Source organism: Hylaeus volcanicus, chromosome 5 (genome assembly GCF_026283585.1).
Source record: "Hylaeus volcanicus isolate JK05 chromosome 5, UHH_iyHylVolc1.0_haploid, whole genome shotgun sequence".
Lineage (NCBI taxonomy): Eukaryota > Metazoa > Arthropoda > Insecta > Hymenoptera > Colletidae > Hylaeus > Hylaeus volcanicus.
The window spans coordinates 18,919,217-18,942,982 of record NC_071980.1 but is presented as its reverse complement, the minus strand read 5'-3'; the positions used below and the strand labels follow the sequence as shown (position 1 = coordinate 18,942,982).

General features: G+C 42.9%; 2 protein-coding genes across 4 annotated transcripts in view; both read right to left on the bottom strand.

The window, feature by feature from the left end:
* The window catches only part of LOC128877455 (fatty acid 2-hydroxylase-like), a 4,029-nt gene extending 1,948 nt beyond the window's left edge, over window positions 1-2,081 (bottom strand). Inside the window, exon 1 of the mRNA XM_054124774.1 lies at window positions 1,559-2,081. Within this exon, the coding sequence (XP_053980749.1) occupies window positions 1,559-1,915 (357 nt within the window). The 5' untranslated portion in view covers window positions 1,916-2,081. The remainder of the gene's footprint in view (window positions 1-1,558) is intronic.
* A 421-nt stretch (window positions 2,082-2,502) lies between these two features.
* On the bottom strand, window positions 2,503-23,569 carry LOC128877452 (sodium- and chloride-dependent transporter XTRP3). 3 transcript variants are annotated; one of them, XR_008457246.1, is made up of 13 exons: window positions 21,300-23,569; window positions 14,236-14,468; window positions 14,038-14,058; window positions 12,997-13,218; window positions 12,719-12,829; window positions 12,392-12,633; window positions 11,093-11,237; window positions 10,808-11,009; window positions 10,579-10,738; window positions 10,265-10,427; window positions 9,964-10,164; window positions 8,659-8,726; window positions 7,717-7,859 (listed from the first exon to the last, which is right to left on the bottom strand). XR_008457246.1 is itself a non-coding variant. In XM_054124766.1 (12 exons), exons 1-12 carry the CDS (start codon window positions 21,547-21,549, stop codon window positions 7,704-7,706), a joined length of 2,106 nt encoding a protein of 701 aa, XP_053980741.1. In that variant the 5' UTR covers window positions 21,550-23,558; the 3' UTR covers window positions 2,503-7,703. The 3 variants fall into 3 exon arrangements, 2 of the variants coding, with proteins under 2 accessions (XP_053980741.1, XP_053980742.1); XM_054124766.1 differs by lacking the exon at window positions 8,659-8,726 and having other exon boundaries at window positions 2,503-7,859; window positions 21,300-23,558; XM_054124767.1 differs by lacking the exons at window positions 8,659-8,726; window positions 14,038-14,058 and having other exon boundaries at window positions 2,503-7,859; window positions 21,300-23,566.
* Between the last annotated feature and the right edge of the window lie 197 nt (window positions 23,570-23,766).

Below are 23,766 nucleotides of genomic sequence, written 5' to 3'. Positions count from 1 at the left end.
CGAGGCCGAACCGAGTTTTTTCCTTGAAAATTAGCAAATTTTGAAGCGTTGTAGCTTGAAAATGAATAAAAATCGGGTAAATACATTAAAGCTTAATGAATTCGTCTTGAAAAGTGTTATCGCATGGTATAAAAAAAAATATATAGTTCCATTTGAAAAACAACACTTGACCATCATATCTCGTTAAATAACAAAGTTAACAAAAATTCCCTCTTGTTGAAACATGAGCCCCATTTTACCATGCAATTTTCATATTTGAAATTTTACATTCGGCTGATAGTTTTGGAGTTAGAGTTCCGTATCACGTAGGCTGGGACACCCTGTATAGATTCAGAGCTAACAGAATGAAGTCCTGAAGGAGGACATTAAGATTCATCCACGTCGAAAGGTGTCACCTCACGAATTAATATTAGCTATTTTATGATTATTGGACAAAGTACAGAGGTGGTCTTAGAGATTTCTTGCGCGAGGTAAACAGCCTTGGAAAGCTAGAGTGTTAAAAGTGATTACAGATAGCCGCTCTGTTATATCAGTAAATTAAATATAATCTTTTCCTTGAATTGTTCGCTCTTCACGATAAAAAGAGTGGTTTTATGTAATACATGGATGAAATCATCACATTTCTAAATACTTCAGGACATTCACATTATAACTTCTTGAACTTCAAACTGACGCGCAAAAATTCACGGTTACTGACTCGATACTGATCACCCAATTATTTCGTCTAGCATTACTTTAAACAGTAAATATGTCAAGTAAAACTATTTTCATACCGTATCATTTTCTTCGGTTTTTCTAGGTCACCAATTCTGTTTTGTATGCAAATGTATGCTTTTTCCCGGCATCGTGTTGTACTTAACATACTATTTGCATTTAGATATTGTATAATAATCATGTGATCGTAAAATTATCCTGTGATCGTAAATTATTAATATTTATTATTATCGAAAGATAGTGATGAATGAAAATAAACATATGTTTATTACCATGTAGAGGTCTAGGTTTTTACCTCGATTATTTTATGGGTATATTGTTACAAGTGCATATTAAGAGAAATTAAAAGTCCATGGAAGAAACTATGTTCAACACTCGACTTACGTGAGAACATTTGTTCGTATCGTCTACTTGGAGAGATAACTAGGAGGCCTGTATTCTATAACCCAATGTCACTGTTATTTGAAATTTCTAAAAAGGAATTCAAAGCCTATCTTTGCTATAGAATGACTTCTAGAGTCTCTCAAGAAAAGTTTCGAATCTTCATGAAAAATTCAATTGTTAAGTATTTCGTAACGAATCAGTATTTGCAGCCAACAGAAATCAATTTCAAATAATATTCCAACATGAATAGCGCTAGTTCTCCCTATTTCATTCATCAGATGCGAAAACTTACCAATATCGTTTACGGATACCATTACTTTTCTTCCCCACAGATACTATAAACACATTCAAAACAACTTTGATAAAATAAATAAAGAGACTCGTTGCCTGGAATTGAAGGCAGTTCGCGAAACACACGAAGTTTCAAACGCAAAGTTTACGTATCCCCGACGAAACTCACTTCGTATTCTTGATATTTTTCACGGTCGTTCAAAATGAAGTCCTCCAACAGATGAAACGCACTTTTCGAGTGTGGATTTTGGTCGAAGGCTTTGTCCAAGCTACGCCCTTTAAAGTAACCGAGCGCCTTACTTCCGCCCGGATGAGACCTTAGGAAGCTGCGTATGTCGTAGAATCGGCCCCGATAACTGATCAGAAACTTATCCTCCCTTTTTTCACCATTGTTTATAAGATTCTCGGACGGTTCGGGGCCGAAATTCGCGTTCATTTCCATCGAACCGGTCGCGACCGACCGGCAGTTCCGAGTGCGCGTCGTGATAGATATCGAATCCCGCGGCGAACGTGCAAACGACGGCATTTAAAGCAACGGTTTTATCGTTTCTGTACTCCGAATCTATCGATAAGATTTCACGTCCACGAGTATTCTGCGAATAATCGACACGCTCCCACATTTGGAAAACGTTATCTATCGTGATAAGTTCCTGTCTATACGATGTCGTCATCCTCCTACCTTCTCTCTCTCTCTCTCTCTCTCTCTCTCTCTCTCTCTCTCTCTCTCTCTCTCGCACGCTCGGACGTTGTATATTATAAATAGTTATGAATATCATTAATACAATACGATCGCAGTAATCGTTATTGTCATTTACGTTTCCCACGTGGATTTTCTTTTGGTCTTTCATTTTGATTTTCCTCGCGCACAACTTGTTCCTCTCCGTGTTGCACGATTCTTGTCAGTGTTGTTGTCAAAATCATTTCTCGAGTCTTACGAATCTGTGTGGAGATACAGGTACACAGTACAGTAATATTGTCTTTTTAGGAAAGTTTCCAAATGTATTATCGAACTTGACCACCTCGGAAATGAACCTCGAACAGTGAAGGAGGTATATGAAGACCTTAGAACGACCTACATAGGTGGGGGAGTAATCGGAATCATTGTCCTTCTACTCGGCGATAAATAAGCTTTTATTTTAAACGTTTCCTGGATACTCGTGTATACAATATACCTCTATGTACGAGCTAATGTTTAATGTATAAGGTACGCGGCAGCGGTCTTGCTCCGTTACGACGCAGAAACAAACTAACAGAACGGAAAGGTACCTGAAAAGCTTCCGAACGATCTTACGAGCATTTGCGCTGCCGCGCAAATATAGCGTTTCCGAACGTTGTTGTCGTCATTTTCGCGGTCATCCTTGACGCAACGCGACGATCTCTTCGACTATATATAATCGTAGGCACGGCCTGTATATACGGATCTATGGATCGACGTGAAGCAAAGATAACGGGAAAGGATGCCCTCATGTGACGTCACAAGATAATATTTCTAGATCATTCAAAACTATTTTATTTTGTAACCAATGATTATAAATAACTTTACTCTTGACATCAATTGTTTTCACTATTTTTTAAACTAAAACAAGTTACAAGGCAATAACATTATAATTTAAATTTAGTATTTCAAAATATATATAGTATAGATTCAACGACAGAGTTCCATCGTTACTTTGCCCTCATGTGACGTCACATAGATGATTTTATCTTTCCTTCAAAGGTTTTATCTGTAGCCGTGTTTATAAGTATGTATGGTCAAAGGACGATCTAGTTTTCTAGTTTATGGGTATTCTTCGCGTTTAGTATTGCCATAGATGTTCTAGAGGTCAGGTATAGCGAATGGAACAGACATAGCGATCTGGAGGTATACCTTAGACTTTAAGGAAGCATATTTTCCTTTATCGAAAAATTGTTTGTTGATTCATGATTCGATTTACTTCTATTTAAGCGATAGTACTATTTGTTGATACTGTTTGTTGGACAATGTTTGAGAAGTCCAAGCTTCTAAAGTCCTAGTCCTCGAATAATCAGATAAACTTGAATAATATTTAAATACTCGTGTCTCGTACTGTAATACCGAAGAACTCAAATAATTCTCGAGCAAACAAGTGTTCCAATTATATTTTACAAGTATTAATTGTATTATACGAGTGGGCTAAATCTTGAAACCGAAATATTGATATCTTACAAGCTCGTTAACGTGTTCGCTGGCTGAAATCTGTACAAGAACGTCACACGTGTTCCAAACGCCACCCTGACGCTCTCGAGTAGGCGTACGCCGCTGTCGAGGGAAAGAATAGTCGTTTTGGCGCGTGTTTTCGTCAATGGTTTGGTGTTGCGCGTGGTGACCCGATGTCCATCGGGGTAAAAAGTGAGAGGGAGAAAAAGAGGGAGAACGAGAAAAATCACATATGTATGCCAAATGTCGCGAACGTTCCCTCAGTCCCTCGTTTTCGGCTAGATGCTATCGATTCGAACCGAGCACCCGATATATCAGGGTAATCAAGAGTTTGGTTGGTTCGTTCTGAGGGTAGGGTCACTTTCGAGCGGGTTCATACTCGGCTTACATATAATAATAGTAATAATAACAACAACGTCTTTATTACACCATATAAACAGTACATATACAGAGTGGTGTAAAGGCGAGGCTCACAATCAGCTTGACTGCTATCAAAACAAATATAATATCATGGATAACAGCCGTGCAACGAAGGAGACACAGAACGAAATGATAGAGATAGAAACGTTGTCGGGGAAATTTGCGAGTATTGAAGACTTTCAGGAACATGTAAAATGATATAATTTAGTTCAAACAAAGTGAGACGTTACGCGATACGTACCCGGGTGCTGCCTCGGGTATCAATAGCGCCGTTTACGGTATTATCAGTGAACGACCCGACTGTCGGCTACCATGGAACTCAAAATCTGATGACTCGAATCCCTGCTTCGTTTTTCGTATCCTTTATTTCGCGTTTCTTTTTCTGGTTTATCCATTTGTTTTTCCTTAAGTACGATGCTAAAAATTCGTCGACAAACCGCGTTTACGGTAACAATCGCTGGTTCTACTTCCGTCTTTTAAGTAATCGGGTTCTATCGGAAGTATTTTTTACGAATACGTTAGTCGTAACGTGATTACCGTCTATTGCACGCTATCGTCCTACCCGTACGGCGCTACTACGCGGATAGGCGTGTACCCCTATAGTTTAGATTTCGAGATTTACTCCCCGCGACGTTTACTCTCACCCCTGAGGTTTGGAAGCAGTAGGAACGTAGGCACCGTCTACGAGTCGATCTTCCAATTAGGAGGAACCGCGAAAGCTCGATAATTTCACAGTGGAACCTCGACCCTTTATTTACTGGCGGGACTTGTAAGTCCCGTCAATTTTCTCATGGTACTGTATTAACACGTTGACACGTCACGTCACTCATATATGGGTGACAGAGCTTTTTACTGAGGAACTTCAACAATTAATTTTAAGGACTGAGTGTTAACGAAAACGAATCTAGATAGAATTCGTAAATTTTTACAGGGATATAAAAATTGGTAATACGACAAATGATAGATTCTATAATTCCCAATAGTCTCGAGACAAAATTTTAGTCTCGTACACATTTCCATGTGAATTAGCGTGGCAATCAACGTGTTAATTAACCACTTCTATGAAGTTCGTTTTTAATTGTTGGATGGCAGCGCAAGCTTCTTTTCTTTTGGAAGCTTGTTAGAGACAACTCTATAAGATGATATAAGACCAAGATGGACGCCTAGATTTGAAAACCTTTTGAGAAAATCAGTAAATAAAGGGTTAATAGATTCAACACGTCTTGCGTTGACAAATGGAAGGGTCGCGTCGCTTAGCAACAAGTGTGGTGTCTTTCGTTTCAAACGAAAGCAAATTGTTGATAAGTGCTTGAGGATTACATAACGGGTCAATACAAGTTAATGCATTGCGCGAAGAGAGTCAAGGCACATGTGCTCGGATGCGAGTGGTTGCCTTGGCTCTTTGGTCTATACGTGGCTTTCTTCAGTTATCTAATTGAACAGATCTCGTTGCTTATAGGAATTTCTGACACCGTTTTTTTACTGCTACGAAGGCTCCACTGTGATACGGATGGAAGAGATACAGAGAACTCCTCGATGCACTCGGAGGCGATGGAAATGACCCCTCCAGTTGGCGCAAGTGTTTCACGACACCTATTACAGGCCTGCGAGCCTGTCTGTCTTGATGCGACCAGGTCATTAATGTATTATGCACGTGTACTGTTGGAACTAAATCAACTGGTCGCTTAAAGCTACTCGAGATGGATGCTATCTTCATTGTATCGGCTAGAGTGTCCTCTGTGAAACAGGGAATCCTAGATATTCGAGATATTACGTTATTGCAAATTCTTTTCTTTGCAGAAATGAAAACTTGCCGTAATGTTGTAACAACATCTATTCGATCTACCGATGCAAAAACTCCTGGTGAAAAATGACGCTTATCGAATACGTGCTACAGATATCGATATAAATTCATTTTTGTACAGTCACGGTACATGTTACTTTACTAGTCTACCCATCGTTCGACTAATATTGTCATTATAGTTATTTTTAATTTCTACTAGATTCTCAAAGATGCGACTTACGTTCGTTGAATTCAGATGCTGCGACGATCGCTGACGAGAAACGATTATATAAAATAACTGTATACTAGTCCGTCTTACTTTAATTACGAGAAACGCCGATGGACACTGTTGGGTCCAAAAAGACCCAGTATTCGGTACGCCGCGGCCGATTTCGTAGATTCGGGTAATTTGCAACATTTATAGATTCCAAAGACGTCGAAACGCAAAGCGACTAATAATTCCAGACTATAAGATCGTCCTTTAAAAATTGTACACTTACGAGCTGTAAAAATCGTGCACAAACCAGCTTCGTGCGACCAGTTAATGTTATTTCAACTGTACCGTTCGAAGTACGCGTACGCGATTCGTTCTTGTTTCGTTCGCTGCATCGCTTTCCATCCGCGACACCGGATGTATTCGGCGCGTATCGAGCTGTCGCTTCCATTCTCTTTGACGAGCCTTCCGTCAGAAGGTTCGACGAGCGTCGAACGCTTCGTCGAAGCGTCGATGCAGGCGACGAGGAAGATGGATCGAAACGTGTCGTTTCATTCGAACGCAAATGTAGACGGCACTCTTTCTAAAGCGCGAACGAGGGAGACTGATGTCGACGCGATTCGTTTCTTCGCGGGGATAGTATAGATCAGTGGTGCACTATATCTTTCGTTGAGCCACGTGAAATAAAATCTGATAAAATAAGATTCTCTGGGTAAGGGGGTAGTATTTCGAAATGCGCCTAATTTATTTAAAACATGTATGTTCAAAGGTTTATCGAAGCACTCTGTCACTCGACCCTTTCGATCCAGCTGTTTTCTATTTAAATTCTACTCGTTTCTCTTTTGAGAAATAAGTATATTAAATTAGGGTTGGCTATAAATCAAATCTTATCTAGGGTTAGCTAGATAAGAAAGGACAATTTATTCCGATGCAAGTAATGTTCATTTGTTTTTAACACATATTCCTGTGAGTTTCAATTGTATTTATATGTATCACTAAGATTGAAAGGGAGGCTGAAGAGTCGCGTGAAGATCGACATTCCTTTTTTATTTAATACTTGACCAACAATGAAGTATCATAACACCCAGTTGAAATTTTACAAATATAATAGCAACAACAAGCCCACTTTTTTTCATACATATTTTTGGCAATTTGCCTTCAATTTTGTTTGCAACATGAACTGGAGCTAACGCTTGTGCACCACTGGTCTAAATTTATCGACGCCGAGGGACTCGCGCGTAATTCTATTTTCTCTCTGTTCCTGGTTGGCTATCGACATATTCCGAGCGTTTTCGCGTTGAAAGAATCGATTCAGTAAACGAAATCATTCGACGTTCAGGCCGTTAGAAACGATTTAGCGTGTCTCGACAGAACCGAACAAACGATTCGTCGCGAACGATCTATTGCGATCCATCCTTGCGAGCGCGCACTGCGCGACCTTTTTTCGTCTTCGCTGAATCTTTTTTACATCTGTTTAGTTCGCTTCAACGGCTAATCCCGTGTCGCGAGTTCGTCGGAAGGTAGTAAATATTTCTATATTGCTTTCGAGAGCACCGATCGTTCGGTTCTTGTTCGCAAACGGAACGGTAATTCGTGTCGTCGTCACGCGTCGCTCGACAACCGAAATCCTCGTACAGGCAACGACGATCATCCTTTCCTCGCGTTGCTCGCGGAGACGCCCTCCAACGAGAAGAAGTGACTGCGAACCCAGGCCAACGGGCTTAAAAGTCCATTACCTCCATTTTGAACGGTTTACCCTGATGGAGCTTGTTGGAGACGATCTTCGTCATGGGGGGCCCGCTGTTGTTGTCGTCGTCGCTGTTTATGTCCTCGTCCTCCTCGGGGAAGTCTTCGAGACGATCGTGGTACTCGTCCAGCTGAAAATCGGTACATCGCGTTGATTAGTGCTAGAATAAACCCTTCCCAGTGTTCGATTCGTCAACGAACAATCGCAGCTATGTGTGTCTATATGCGTGATCCTTTGGAACGTGGGCTAACTAGAGCGTACTCGTCAACAGCGCGGTGCCAGTGAGACTTTGAGGGGGAACGCCACCTTTATAGGTTCTTAAAAATCTAACGTTCTAAATTAACGAATTTTAAAGAAGTTTCATTCTTTTGGAATGCTGCTGAATGTCTACGAATCGTCTCGAAAACTCTCTAACGATTCGATGTTTACTACGAGTATGTATATCGTAATCTCGGCTAAGAAAAGCGTTCTCATTTGTTGTCCCTTCGGAAGCAATTCACACAGTTTAGTTTAAATATTCATCTAGTTACTAAAAATTCTAATTTTATTCAGTCCTGACTATCGGGACCAAAAGAGTCTACCCCATCATGCGACTAGGCAATGTACATATTTTAATGAGACTTCAAACTACTTGGTATTTAGATTAGACAGTCAGTCAGTATCCGTTTCAACCTGACAGGTGGTGTTCCCCACGGAAGCGAGAAAGCGTATCTTTCCACGAGCAATCTCGTAACCAATTTGTTTCTCAGTGGTGACTTCGGAGATGTGCGAAAGCTGAAGAGACGACACTCTCCCAGCAAAAAGCTCGTGTATCCATTTCTTTTTTTTTTTTTTTGCGGGCTTCTCCATGCTCTGTGAGAAACGAGAGTGCGAAGCGCGCGTACAGAAAGCTAAAAGCATTCCGTAAACATAGTATATTACGGACTCACGTGTAAGGTAGCTATGGGAGAAGCGATTAATCGACGTTACCGCACACAGAACGGACGCTTCCCTACAACTGCAGGTACGTCCAACGTGAATCTTTATGCTCGTTCAAGCTTAACCAACGCACCTTGAGCACACCTGTACCTCCATCCTTCGATTGGTAACCCGTGACTCGTCTCTCGGTGCGCCGATTAAGTCGTTATCTACCGTGATGGACTAGGTCGCTACATTGTCTAAGCGAGCGTATGAACGTGCTTCGTGTGTTCCTTCCAAAGTGACACTCGGAACGGAAAACAGTGGCTGATCAAGGTTGCTGACAAAGTACACAGTGAAGTGGTCCATCCACTGATTTTTGATGAAACTTTGCAGGTTTGTAGAGCACTCAAAAATGAGGAGCTCTTACATTTTTTGAGCTGTGATAGCTTGAATTTTAGGGACGAAAGTAACGCTAGCTTGAAAGTTATTGGAGATACAAGAAAGAATTGAATAAAGGTGAAGATGGAATTCTCAAGCTAGCTCGAATTTTAGAGATGAAATTAAGGCTAGCTTAAAAATGATTGAAGAGGCAAGAAATAATTGAATAAAAGTAAAAATGGAATTTTCAAGGTAGCTTGAAAGTTGGAGATAGAAAAAAGAAATCTGATAAAAGTAAAGATACAAATAACATTTACCACTTAAATTCAAGTTACCACCGTTTAAAAAAGGTGCACGCATCTCTTACTTTTGATTACTCTAAAAATCACCCTATGGTAACTGTTTAATCGTGTCGAATAAATGGTTTCGAGCGAGCAGTGCTTTCTGCCCCGAGTGTGTATACGTTTGGTGACGGTGAGGATACTTGGTGAATCACAGAATAGATAGCAAGGTGATGTACGATTATTCTAAACAAGTTGGGTGTTGATTGTTCAACGAGCATAATTTGTCGTAGATGGGATCTCTTTAGTGGAGACACAGAAGCTACGGAGATGTGAGGAGAGGAAGCGCATAGACACAAGTAGGAGTATACAATGTATACACGTGTACCCATCGGAAGAATATTGTATATAGCGAGGTCACGAAGGCAATCGAAGCTGAAGACTAATAGCCGATCTTTGGTCATTAAACATGTGAAACTTGATGGTTTGGGCTACGTATTTAATATTCCGAGAGTTTAAATCATAAAAAAATATTGAGTCTGGCCCGAGGACCTCGCTGTACGTACTCCTTCCTTCGAGTAGGAAGTAGAAATGTAGACATAAATAGATAGAATGATAGGAGCACGTGGCGATGTTGGCGATGCGATCTGAAAGAGTTCTCAGAGATGTACTCACATCAACGTCACCCATCATTTCCTTGGTGGAAACAGTGGTATCGATGCGTCGTATACTTCCCTGGTGGATGTCAACGTCCAGCTTGACGCATTGGAACCGTCTCAAAAGAAAGACGATCGGTATTGGCGCGACCCCGGCGAAAATGATGACGACTGCTATGGCCAGCACCCAACTGGGATAACTGGTGGCCACCGCTACACCCTGAAACGAGTGACAAGATGACGAAGACACGTATAAATAAGAGACACGTATAAGAGACTCGACGTTTAAGCAGCTTCTGAACACGGGGACTCGTCCTTACCTGCGAGGCGTCCCACGCTGAATACGTGGGCTTCTTGATAAACATAGACGCAATGCTGGAAAGAAGGATGCAAACCATAATTATGGGGGCGAGGAATCGCCAGGTGACCTGCCAATACGTCCCTGGTCTGTATCCTGTCATTTCCTCTATGTCTTTCGTGAACCTGGGAATCGGAAAGAAGAATTCTCAGGAATTGCTGAGATTAATGTTCGTTCGTTTCTATTAGATAGTTCAGCAAAGTATAGCAAAGAAGAACTGTTCAGAGAACAGAGACTCAATTCTGAACGACCTAATGACGGTAAAAGGTCAAGTACTTTTCGTGGCCGTAGATGAAGATGACGGATATCATTTCCATGAGCGCGACCATCACCAGGCCGATGGTACCAGCGAAACTGTCGAACATTTTGAGCCAGTATTCCCCAGCGCCAGTGCAGAAAATCAGACCCACGAAGAAGCAGACGGTGCAAACCACCCCTGAGAGAAAAAGTTGAAAGTTTTAATATGGACGTAAGTTTATTCGGTTTTACACGAAGAATATCGTACCTGTCATGTACTGCTTCTTTATTCGCTTGAACAAATCAATGTCGAAGATGACGCACAGCATGCCCTCGAGTATACCGATCTGCGAGCCCAGACCGAGGGCTAGGAGCATCAGGAAGAAGATACAGGACCAAAATGGCGCGCCAGGCAACTCGACTATCGCCTGTGTAAATACTATGAAAGCCAGCCCCGTTCCTTCGGCGGCCTAACGATCGATCGATTTACAGTCTGAACGACAATGCGACAAGGGACGAAAACGGAGAACGCGTGGACCGCTCGAATACTCACGTTATCCAACTGCTCGCTCAGGCTACACCTGCTAAGCGTCATGTTCATCGCCGTCGCGTTCCACTTATTTACGATATCCTCGTACTCGTCTATAGTGATGTTCTCGTGAGCTATAAATCCGTTCTCGATAAGTAAGTCTTTGTTACTGGAAGAGAGAAAACGATCGAGTAGACATTGCTCTTGTTCCGGGCGGGCGATGGTGTCAAGATTTCAAGAAGAAGAAGAAGAAGATTCATTGTAAATTAAAACTGTGGCTGTAATCTGTCCATCATTGCTGCTATTTAACACTAGGTTTACGAAGTATGATCATCTCGTAAATCTACATCAACACTATACCTACCACGACCAGTCGAATAACCGTTTTCAAATGTTTGTGCACAGTTCTTATACGCTACGCATGAATTATATACAATTCTTTCGTGCATTATTCAATTTAGCCACACGTAAAACATTGTTGTATTTAATTGAAAGAAGTGCCTTTAAAACTACCCTCTATATCGATTGAAGAAATTTGTTTAAATTAAATGATTGGTTTAATGTTTGTATGCTTTTATAAATATGTTGATGTATATATAAATATATACATGTATAAGCTTATTCATATCCATATTCATAATGAAAAATTCATTTGATAACATGAGCCCATAATTGTGAAAGTGGTCTGTCAAAATTTAAAAAAAAAAATGAGTTTATCAGTTATTTCACACTACATTATTTTAAACTAAATTAATTCAATGTAATTTTTTTTTTCAAGAAATATATGCCTTAGACCACTTTCATAATTATGAGCACATACCAAAACTATTATTTAATTTAGACAAATTTCTTTAATAGACATACAGGGTGCGAATATTTCTGGGACTGACTGTAATTACAAACGAACGTCGGTAGGTTTAGTGTTAATGTCTGCGATAATTAAATCACAGGTGAAATTACCTTGGCGAGATTATAACCATGTTACCGTATTTTACGGACTATAAGACGCACCTAAATTTTTAAGCAATTTTGCAGACGCACTTTAATTTTTAGGCAAAAACACTGGACATTTTTATATTAATTTCGAGTATCAGATGCACCTGAAGTTTGGAAGCAATTTTTCGAAGAAAAAAGTGCGTTTTATAGTCCGTAAAATACGGTAAACATATCTTTTTACAAGCTAGCCATCGCCCCAATCGTTATTTCAAGACAAGTACAAGGTGTCGTTAAGTATCCTGCTATGTATAAACATGGTACGACAGGTATGTCGCCTGGCAACATTGATTCGCCGTCGCTGTCAAAGTTATAAGAAGATTCGTTTACCTGGCGATGCACTTATCGACGTTCGTCATCGCCTTGAAGCCTAGAATGGCGAATATAACGACGCTCGCGTAAATAGCGGTGAAGGCGTTACAACCGCTGACCAGGAGCACGTCCCGGACGCAGTTGTTGTCCGGGGTGTTGTACGACCCGAACGCGATCAAGGAGCCGAACGCTAGCCCGAAACTGTAAAAAACCTGCGTCGCTGCATCGAGCCAGACCGTCGGCTCTAACAGTTTCTCGATCTGCGCACGTGAGAAAAGGAACAATTGCAATCGTGTCCTGAGACAAACGAACGATCTAAGAAACGAAACGGAAGATCGGTATTACCTTTGGCGTGTACATATGGGCCAATCCAGCGCTGGCACCTTTTAACGTTATTCCACGAATAAAAAAGATAGTAAGCACCAAATACGGGAACATGGATGTAAAATATACCACCTTTAAATCAAGCAAAGAAATAAGTCGTTGACACAGTATCTGACTTTCGCTTATGTTTTTTTTTTTTCGTTTTTTGTTTACGAGGAGGAGCGAGTTTCGAGGGATGAAAAGCAAACGGTCCTCGCAAGGAAAAGAAAGAAGCAATCGAACGTTCCGCGTTCCTTTACCTTTCCAGAGGACTGTATCCCCTTCATCACGATAAAGAAGACGACGACCCAGCTCAACAGCAGACAAAGGACGATCCACCACTTGAGACTTTGACCAGCTTCGATCGACGGGGCCGCGTCCAACGTGGTTCGGTACCAGAAATAGGCAGTTTCGGAACTCTTGACACATTCCTCGACGGGCTTGCCATCCACTTCCGGACACTTCGCCCAAGGCAACGGCTCCTACGTTAAATCGTGGAGATTTCAACATTTCAAAAACAGGGGATACGTAACATTCGAGTGGAAGACGTGCTTTCCAGAAGCTATGCTTGCACGTGGACGAATTTTCTCGAAATCGTGGCCTACATTTATGTTTTCTATTGCGAGGTCGGTCTGCTAAGTCCCTTTTCACCTTGAACTAAAGCTACGTGGCTAACTACTCATCTTGTTGACAGTAAAAAATGTTGTGCTGTGCAAGACAGTTTCTGAGGTAAATTATTCTAGTAGAATGGCTCAGTTACGATCGCAACAGTAAAAGTACATCCAAAGGTTTGTACTTTAAATGAGTCGTATAGTTAATCCGTTGACTTCCACGTATGGGTGACAAGGATTTTCACTGAGGAATTAAATACATCAATTCTGAAGGTGAGGTAGTAACAAAATTAATCTGGATAGGATTGATAAATTTTTAAAATGTCGCGAAAAAAGTATATACATCTCGAATTGAGTAATCTCCTCCTTTCGGATGTCGGTTAATAAGTACTAGCATAAATGTTGAATTGTATCATTTGTATTTGTATAGACAAAAACGTTAGCCTCGTAGAAATTTTCACGATTATTAGTTTGACAGTCAACGAGTTGCGAGAGCAGAAAAAGAATTATTCCTGAATAAACAGCTTCGTTTAATCCTTCGAAACGTACAAATTACCCCAAAAACTGTTTGCACCGAACAGATTCTTAATATTAAAATATTTTACGGTGACTTTCAGCCACGATCCCGCATAAAATTCGCCCGTGCGTGTGTTCTACGCTTGCAAGCTGAAAATCGTAACTGGTACTTACGCCGAATTTAACCGTGACAGCCTAACGTAGCGTGAAACACAAACCGTAAATGTTATTCGATCGTTTTAATGTACTTGGGTTCGTTTACCGCGTATATTCCGACGATAGATCGAAAGCGATAAGAGTTCGTATCGGAATCGTTTACGATCGACGGAATATTACGCGATCGATCTGTTCGACAGTTAGGGGGGAACTTACCTCGAGCGAATTGAAAAGGTAGTAGAAGCACCAGGTGATGATGACGTTGTAGTAAAGCGCTACGAAGAAGGTGACGATACACGAGGCTATTCCTATGCCTCCTAGCCACGGGTGTATCGTGTTCCATACGCCAAGGGCGCCCTGCCGCATACGTTGACCGAGACCCAGCTCGATCAAAAATAGGGGTACACCCTCTAGGATTAGCATCACGAAGAAGGGGATGAGAAAGGCACCTAAAAAGCGACCCATTTTTTTTCCGTTTCGTTTGTTTCCTTTCTTTGTTCGACACGATCTACTTTCATCTTATTCGCTCGTGTAAAATAATATCGTTCTCCCGCCACTTTTCACCCCCCCCCTCCCACTCCCCCCGTCCTTTCACGTTCCAGGGATCCTCTTGTTCCACCGACCCCTTATTACGGAATGAATGCGCAACCCGTTCTCTGTGAATCTCTCCCATTTGGCAAAGCTCTCCGTGTCCCTGCTTAGAGAACGTTCTCCGTTCCCCCTTTTTTCGTGGCCGTCTAGTTCGAGGCAGCCGCAGCCTGAGTGTCTGGTTCGGTATTGATCGTGTGACGCGTACGTACCTACGTATGCAACGTACTTACCGGTTCGATCTCGGCTGGTCCGTATTTTCTCGTCTCCAGCCGAACGATTTCGATGGCATTTACGCGATGAACGCACAGAGGGTGATTTTACGGTCACGAGGGTTAATATTCGCGAGGTTACTTTGGGTTACGTTAAGGTGTATATCAGGGTCTCTTGAACTTTTTTCATTCACGACACCATTTATGATTGCGATCTTTTTCGCAACCAAAAAAAGATAAAATAAAGATATGTAAATATTTTGTGACGATTTATTCATTCGGTAACAATATATATATAATGCATTTATTATAGTTGCAAAAATTACATCCTCTACTTTTCATAAAAACTGCTTCTTTGCAATAACATAAATGAAAGAGTATATTAAATATTTTACATTAAAATCTCGCGATCCCAAGATTTTAGTAAGCGACCCCGTTTGGGGTCGCGATCCATAGTTTAAGAAGCCTTGGTATATGTTATTGATATTATTGAGACCGAAATTACTGTTGAGACTCTTCTGGTTTATGTATGATACATGCATTCGATACGATCCTTGTGTAACTTGATGAATGTCTGCGTAGTATAGGGGTTGTACGCCAAATCGATTGCTGTTTCCATTGTGTCAGAGATTAGGTTTCGAGCAAGATACGTTACAGGCCATGTGGCAATAGAAAGGGGCCAAGTCATCATTCTCCTGCCTACCTCGATATTCGCGAAGTCAATTTTGCAATGCAAGTCGAACCTTTCGATTTCCACCTCATAATTCTCGATTTCTTTTACAGAACATTTTTTGGGGCACGAAGAGTTCACGACTGAGCTCTTCCAACCTTCAGATTCGCAATCCCCATTCAAAAACCTCCAATTTGAGGTGAGCATGTGCCGAACGGCCACTCTAAGTGACTTCCTTCGTAATATAGTATAATATTTCAGGGAGAAAAATCTGCCTCCAGAAGAATTGCGACGTATTTTTACCGCGGTGAGGACACTGCGACATTCGCGTCGCTTTTGTGATCGCTTCAGAAGTGTCAGCTGAGTCCATTAGACTTCGCGACGTCACTCAAGGGTTAACCGTGTAAATCGAGAACTGTTGTACCACTATTTCTAGAAGAGTCTATAGAACAGGTAACCGGAAATATTGATGCAATGGCGATACTATGCGAAACATAAATCCCTGACCTTAATTGCGATCGCTACGACATTCCACGCAAACGGGTACGAAACAATTTGCAAATATTTTTAGAGTCGTCGTGAAAAAAAACCGAGGTTTATCATTCCGTTTAATATTTCCCTCGGAAACCTTCGAGACTGCGGATCTTTGTGCGAAATGAAATCTTTGTATCTAGACAAATTAAACTTAAATAGAAATTTATTGTACTCTGCAAATATTCTAGTTCGAACCTTACTTTCGATGTTTTTTATATCATACCGTGCGTAGTTTCTTGCATATTAAAATTTCCTGTAAATGGATAAAGATCCGCAGTACTCCTAAAAATTAAGAGGGGTTCAATTCGTGAACACGACCGGGATGCTAAATGGTTACTTGTGTCTCTCGATAGAATGGTAAAAATCGATTCATGCGCGTCGGACGTCGGCGTCGGCCTCGACGTAGTGTCGTGTCGCAGCAAGGGGAAAATTCCATTGAAAGTCGAGGAGGCCGTGGCTTGATTTCGGTTAGGGTTATCGATTAGGGAACCTGGTACCCGAGATACAGGGGCACCACGCGAGAAGACGAAAGTCACCCCCGATCCTCGAGAGGCCGGAGCAATCGCTGAATATAGGATGCGAGTCGATCAAAGTCGGCCACAAACACGATCAGACCTCTCTAAACCGGAGGAAATGAAAAATACTTCGCGTTGCAGAGGTATCGACTCGTGGGGGGCGAGCAGTTGCTCAGCAGAAAAGTTTGCCAACTGGGAAATCAAAGAAACGCCGAGACTCTGCGGAACTGTAGTTCAAGTGATGCTAATTATGGTAACTACTTTTTGTTTCAGTCTCGGGGGTGAAAACGTCCTCTTTGAGATGTTGAGAGTTTTTATCTCATGGTGGGCATACAAGTGTTCGCGATATCTTGGAAATATAGCATAAGGCAACGCAATGTGGAGGAAACAGAAACGAATTACAGTCGATTGATGTCTAGCCGTTAGAGATTGGCGAACTGTGTTTCGAGTTGTCGACGTCAATTTATATAAATTTGAGTTCTGGATGTCAAGTGGTTGTACGCAGCTTCCAATTAGGTTTGTTTAACTTGTTTTGTATGAATTGCATTTCTCACTAATGTGAACGTCCCCATTAAAAGAGCTCTTAAAATTGTGCCTTTCTTTCGAGGACGTCACTGTATGTGACGTCTACGGAATCAAACCGCCATGTGCACTTTATTGGCACAGTGTAAGCAATCTAGTTGCGTCTCGTGTTGCAACGTGATGTCACACGAAGAATGCATGTTTTTTAATAGCATGGCCAAACTGAGCAAAAGTTGCAGAAGTGAGTCAAAAGCAAATTTTTAAGGATGGTGCAACACAGAATCGAGTATACGAAAATCATGAATTAATTGATTTATTTCCAGTTACCTAAACTTCTACGTTTACTTATAGAAGGCCTAACCAATCTTTTGGTCAGGAAGTGTAGGTTGTGCGTCACTCGACGCATTGTGCGCAGTGAATTGCATATAACAGTACGATTAATATTTATACGTGAGTTGAATATAAAATGATACCTTCGATTTTGTATCCACCACAAAAATCAAGGTATTATATGACCAATGGAAAACGAAAATAAAATGGAAATTTCAAGCATTGTTTTTGCTTTTCATTTATCAAACGAATACATTGATTTTTGAGAGATTATAAAATCCAGGGCAACTTTTCATTCAATTCACGTATTGTCTTCCCTCTTTGCATACCATAATACTAATACTCATATTATTAATAAGTATTTTGTTAATTTTGAGCAAGTATGAATTCTAGAGGTCTGACCTAGTAATCAGTTGATGCTTACGGGGGTTCAGAAAGAATAAAAGAAGTGCACAGGTTGTCTTTGAATGATACAACATGGAAATGCTTCTACACGTAAAAATAAATCGAACATTTGCAATAAATATTTTTGTACAAAGCTGTATTTTCAAGACATTCGATTTCGATAGAAACATGAGATAAATTCACGCCTCAGTGATAATGCTTATCACCATGAATTTCTGTTCACTTCTTGATCGTGTTTGAAGATTATATAAAATTGTTATGTATAATTACTGACAGGAAATTAGCGAGCATGGTTACTTATACTCCTGTAGACACATAGTAGATATGTATATCCCTAAATTCGTTAAACTGAACTCCGATAAAAACGCGCGCGAGCCTCAAGCATCTTCAACGTCAATTTCCTCGTTAAGGAAGCACCGTGCTAGAAAAGTTCATTGATTGTTGTTAATGTATTTTTACACATAGAAGCACTTCCCGTTGTGCGCTATCCTTCTATCCATTGTTTTATGCTTGACACTTTTTTCAGGTCCTCGTATAACGCATAGAAAACCAAATCGTGGACTAGATAATGATTCCTTCTCTTAGGGGTTCCCGTAATCTTTTTATAATGTTGACAAATACGAGTCTAGGATGAAGCCTGCGCGGGTTTATGTGAAATCCATTTCAGAACGGTTCCCCACCGCCGTTTTAGCCCCTTAAGGACATCCTGGCGTATCGCGAGGGCGGACACGGCTGGCTAAGGACGAATCTGCGCAGTAGGAAGCTTCCCAGCGAGCGTCTACGATGGAAAGTTCCGCTGCGAAATTCGCGTGGTCGTCCTCCGATTTAGCGGTCGCGTAAACCGCGGGTCGTCTGTGACGTAACGCGGGCATCGTCGTGATTTCATTCGCAATCGCCACCCTCGCTCCTGCGCCTCCACCCACGTAACGCGTCGTCTAGCTGCGCGTCAGCCGGCGTTTCCGCTTCGCTCTCGCGTCGATTCATCGGAATATAATCGAGTTACGCGACCGAAGCATAGGTCGCGGAGAAGATGGCAGCCAGGAGGGTTCAAGGGCGAATTTTATAGGATCTTATCGTTTCCACGGGTTTCCCTCCGTGGATTTCGGAGCCAACAGGAGGGGGATGAAACGTGGTTCGTTTCAGGCATGGTTGGAATTTTGCTCGATTACCGGTTGATGCGAAAACTCAACGTATTTTGGTGGGAGGGGGGAGGTTATTCCACGGAACAGGTGAATTTTTGTTGACCGTTACGTATGCAAAGTGAAGTTTAATTTTGGTTCGAAGAGTAATGGATAAATGGTTGCTGGGGCTATATGTGGAAACTCTATATCAAATAACAGATAAAGGGAGTAATGTTTAAATATAATTAAAGGTCAGCAAAATGGTACAGCGGAAACTTTGAGTATCAACAAAAAGTCGTTCGATAGAGTAATAATAGAATGATTAAATAGCTATACGTTGATTTGATTCCTCGTCTATTACTCGAATGAAATTTTACCCAGGGGTTTAATCTTAATTCAGCTCTGAGGCATTGCTCGAACGTCGCTTGAGGATTAGTGCAACCAACGACTCCGAACGATTTCGTGCGCGGTACGTATTTCGAAGATACGCGAAAGACTTTTGATAGATATACATATACACGTATTTTTAAGCAGCGCTTAGGGTGACCGAAAATAGCGTACACGTAGACATCGACTCGCGGCACAGATCTAGAACCGACTCCAGAACAATCTCTTCTGTTTTAGACGCGACTAACGAAGAACGTTTCACGTTCGATTCTGACGATATACCTTTGCTCGCAATATATGTTCACGGTTCGTTCCGAAAGTATCCGAGTATCTTTATATAAACGGTGTCAATCGCTAATGGTACCGAAAGATAGATTGCTGAGATAGGTTGCTTCTTGTTGCAATAAGTCTCGTCATTAGGATAATAAGTGGCGTCATTAGGATTAGATTACTGGGATAACACACGGTGTCATATCTCTATGTAGGTGGTCACAATTCACAAAAATATTTCACTGTGCAAATAGTAGATGCGTATAGTAGAATAGCAAGTAGCACAACATAGACTCTGCGTATAATATTGTAATTTTAATTTTCTTAGTCTCTCGTATCAGACTGGTCCGTTTTGCTAAGGATAACAGTATTTTCTAATACAAGGATATCGATACACACAGTGGAATGTCAGTGTGTCTCCATAAATGCTCGCTAAGAACTTCCCTGTCACGTGTGGCGGAGCTTCGTCTGCCCCGCACCGTTCTTGCTCGCTTTCAGTCACTCTAATTGGGTCTCATTCCGCCCTGCTCTCATGCTCAACGAAAAAGGAGCGAGAAATGACAAATAGTAATCGTATCGTCGTTACTCTGAGTGCTTTGCGCTCGTCACACGTGCCTGACGCACAGCGAAGGACAGAGTATCGGAGGTTCGAACGACGGAAAGAGACGAAGTAAAAGCGTTTCGCTCGTCTCGTGTCGTTCCTCGTTCGCTTTCAATCCCCCTGAGGAGAACGTGCATTGCTCGGCAATCGTCGAGCGTCGAATGCGTGGTTCCGCCATATTAAGGAGTAAATTCGGCGATTGGGGTGAGCTCGCACGTGTCTCGTTAAATGCCTGTTTCTGGGAAGGACTCTGGCGCCTGGCGCCAGGCACTTGTCGAGTGTTCAATATCTATAACCTGGAACTGCTACACGCCGAGTCTGAATTGCAATTATATTTAAACAATTTCGTGTGAGTAAACTGATATTTCGATCTGACCTTCTACATAGAGACATTTTTATAAACGATAATGAACTTCTGTCGCAACAGCGTGTGCATAAGGGTTGCAGTTTCTTTGGGGTCGAGTTCTTTGATGATGTCACAGGGTTTACCTCCCACCTCTCTCGTCGTTCTAATGACGTCACTGATTGTGACTATGCTTTAATTTAAATACGAAGTGTCATTGATTGTTACAGCTAACAGTACCTAATCGTCGAGAAGTAACGGTCCGCAGTGACGCTCGATCTATTCTGAAAAATCGTTTACCTCTTCGTTTCACTTTCGTCTATAAGTAGGTTTAGTAAGAAAATGAGTGCTGAGATTAATTCAGGCCAGAGGGGTTTCCTATCACTGATTAATTTAGCAGTGGAAATGTTATGAAAGGTCAAGGGTAGACAATTACTCTGCATTGAAATTGAGCTCAAACGATCTCTTTACTTCGGCGTAGCGGTCAAAGCTGCTGGCCTTTTCTAGGAATTTCAATAATCATTACCATTTACACTGGAAGGTCTCATCTAGGCAGTATCGTCCCCAGATTGTTTCATAATAAAGAAATTATCAAGAGCAACTGTTTACTCTTGACTTATTCAAAATGTTCACGTAGAATAATATAACAAATTATCTAAAAAGTGACGAGTATCTTACGAAAACGTGTCGTTTCAGATAAAGTTTGCCAGTTTTTGGGAGAAATCGCGTAAGAGGAACACGGAGAGTTTCCCTAGGAGCCCACGATGCTCGAGTCAGCTTACCTCCACCGTTCTGTTGGCACAGGTAAGGGAACCTCCAGATATTCCCAAGTCCCACGCTGTATCCGATAATACTGAGGAAAAACTGCATCTTGCCGCTCCATGCTGCTCTGTTCTCCTCCTTCGTCTCTGGACCGGCGGCTACATTTTGCGTGCCGCTTACGACGATCGTCACGTTCTGGCCGGGCTGACGATTGTCGTTCAACGGAGCCAACTCGTGCCCATTCCTCGTGTTCTCGTTCTTCACTACCATTCTTCACCTGATAGTCTCTTGTTCCAAAGATAAACAGCGGTCTCTCCAGGCAATCGTTTTCACGTCGACTATATACTTCTCCTTTTCGCAATTCGTATCTACCTCTTTGTACTAAATTTTTCTCAGATTTCGATGAACCAGCACCAGCGTTTGAAACAAACGGCGACGAGGGAGACGGTTACGGCTGACTGTGGACCGTCGGGGGCAACAACAACGGACGAAGAAGTTGACGACGGTGTCAAAGGCCGAGCAGGGGTGTCAGTCGTTCGTTATAAGAATATCTCGTAATTCGTAAGATCGTTTCCCTGGTAGAAAAATTGCTTAGGGTGACGAGGAAGGCATGACCGGCGCGACGAGTGCGCCTGTTCTGGCAAATCAGGGTACACGCGGCGCGGATATCGCACTTCGCCTAGGTCGCGTCTCGAGAACTCGCGCAATTATCCGGAACGACTCGATTCTCACGGATAGAACGGTCGAGGAGGCGCGAAAATCGCGTGGGTGATGGTCGTTGGGTCCGGGGGACGAACGGTACGCGTCGTTTCGACGACGGAATGCCCGATCTCGTCGACTTGGCTCGCGGGGAGAGAAAATTAACGATTGAAACTTCTATCTCGAGCGACGAGCGTAATCGATAACGGCGAGGGTCGAGTACGAGGGAGAGTCGTCGTGCATCGGTCGCAATTTTTCCGCCAATTTGCAACGTCGCCTCGCGTGGGGAACGGTGCCTCGGTACGAGGGTCTATCAACGGAAGAATCGAAACGAAAACTCACGGGAACGACGACTCGATTCGAAGGAAGCGATACGGGGATGATCGAAGAGAGACGCGCGTGCTACGACCGTCGGGAGGGTTACCGTACGCGGAAGCGCGGACATCGGCCGTCGAAGCATCGAAATCGCAAGAGCACAGGGGGGACGATCACTTGGCAAACACGGAGGAATCGAAGGAAGCTCACGTTTCACGTCGCTGACACGGTCGTATCGTCCTGGAGCATGCCCTAGCTCTGCTCAGCCCTGTCGTCACGGTCACCCGGATCTTCTCTTCTTTTCTCCTCTTTCTTCTTCCGTGAACGCTCTTGTTCTCGATCGCGTGTGACATAAGCTTCGAAGGGCTGCGTGTCCTCTAATCGTTGCAAATTTTGATTCAACGAGTGGGCAGCATATCGTTTCCGTCACGTTCGTTTTTCTCCCGCGGGTGGAGGTGTCGTCGAATCAGACGCTGACGGACTGGATGGATCTCCTCTCGCGGCGAAGACGATCGTCCGGAATTATTTCGTGGCGATGGTCCGCTGATCGAACCGAGGTTCGCTCGAACGCGAATAAGAGACGCGTGGACGGTGAAGGTTCGAACGGACGGTTTTCGGAGCCATGTAGCTCGGGTTCCAGTAGCCTCCCTTCTCGCGCGAACGGCTATTTTCTCTGCTCGCCGTTGCGCGACTGGTTGCTCGATTATTCGATATTCTCAGCCTGGTTTCGGATGGCGAATTGGAGAACGCGCGTATCGTTCCTCGTTCGTGTGTCTCAGGTGAAACCTGACGGCTGAAGAGAGCTCTGACTGCGCGCCCCGTGCATGCGAACGTCAATATCCGACTGAACCTAACCACCGTCGTGCTGCCGTATTGCGCGCGCGCGTGCTCGCTCGCGTTCATGCACGCATGCGAGGGAACCAACCGACGAAGCGGACCCCGGAGCTTCGACGCGCTACGACAAAGCTTTCCACCGCTTTCAATCCCCGATTGGCCGCGGTAATTACGCGCGTATGTCGCATACGCTCTTCCGTTCTCCCAACTGTCCGTCTCTTCGGCGATTCCCCGCGAAACCAGACCGTTCGACGCGTTCCTGGACCGTCCGTGTTTCCACTGGCCGAGTTCGCCACGGGGGTGAAAATCGAAAGGATCCAGAGGGTGAGGGTGGACAGCGTGCGCTAATTTATCCCTCTGTGCGCGAAACATTCCCCGATAGAGTACGATCACTTCGTTTCTAGCCAACGAGTCGCGTGCTATACGGAGCAAACGCGCGCGCGCCTCCGCATCGATCTTCGTCGCAGCCAATCCCCGCCATTTTCGTCCTCGACGCTGTTACCCACTGATCTCGCAATTTTTTTTTGCATCTACGACCAGTTTTCAAGGTTTTGGGTCGGTGGCACGTTTGGTGGTTCCACGGGGGTCTGCAAAGAGAAACTCGAAGGTCTCGGAGAACGAACGAAGGGGGGATGGTTT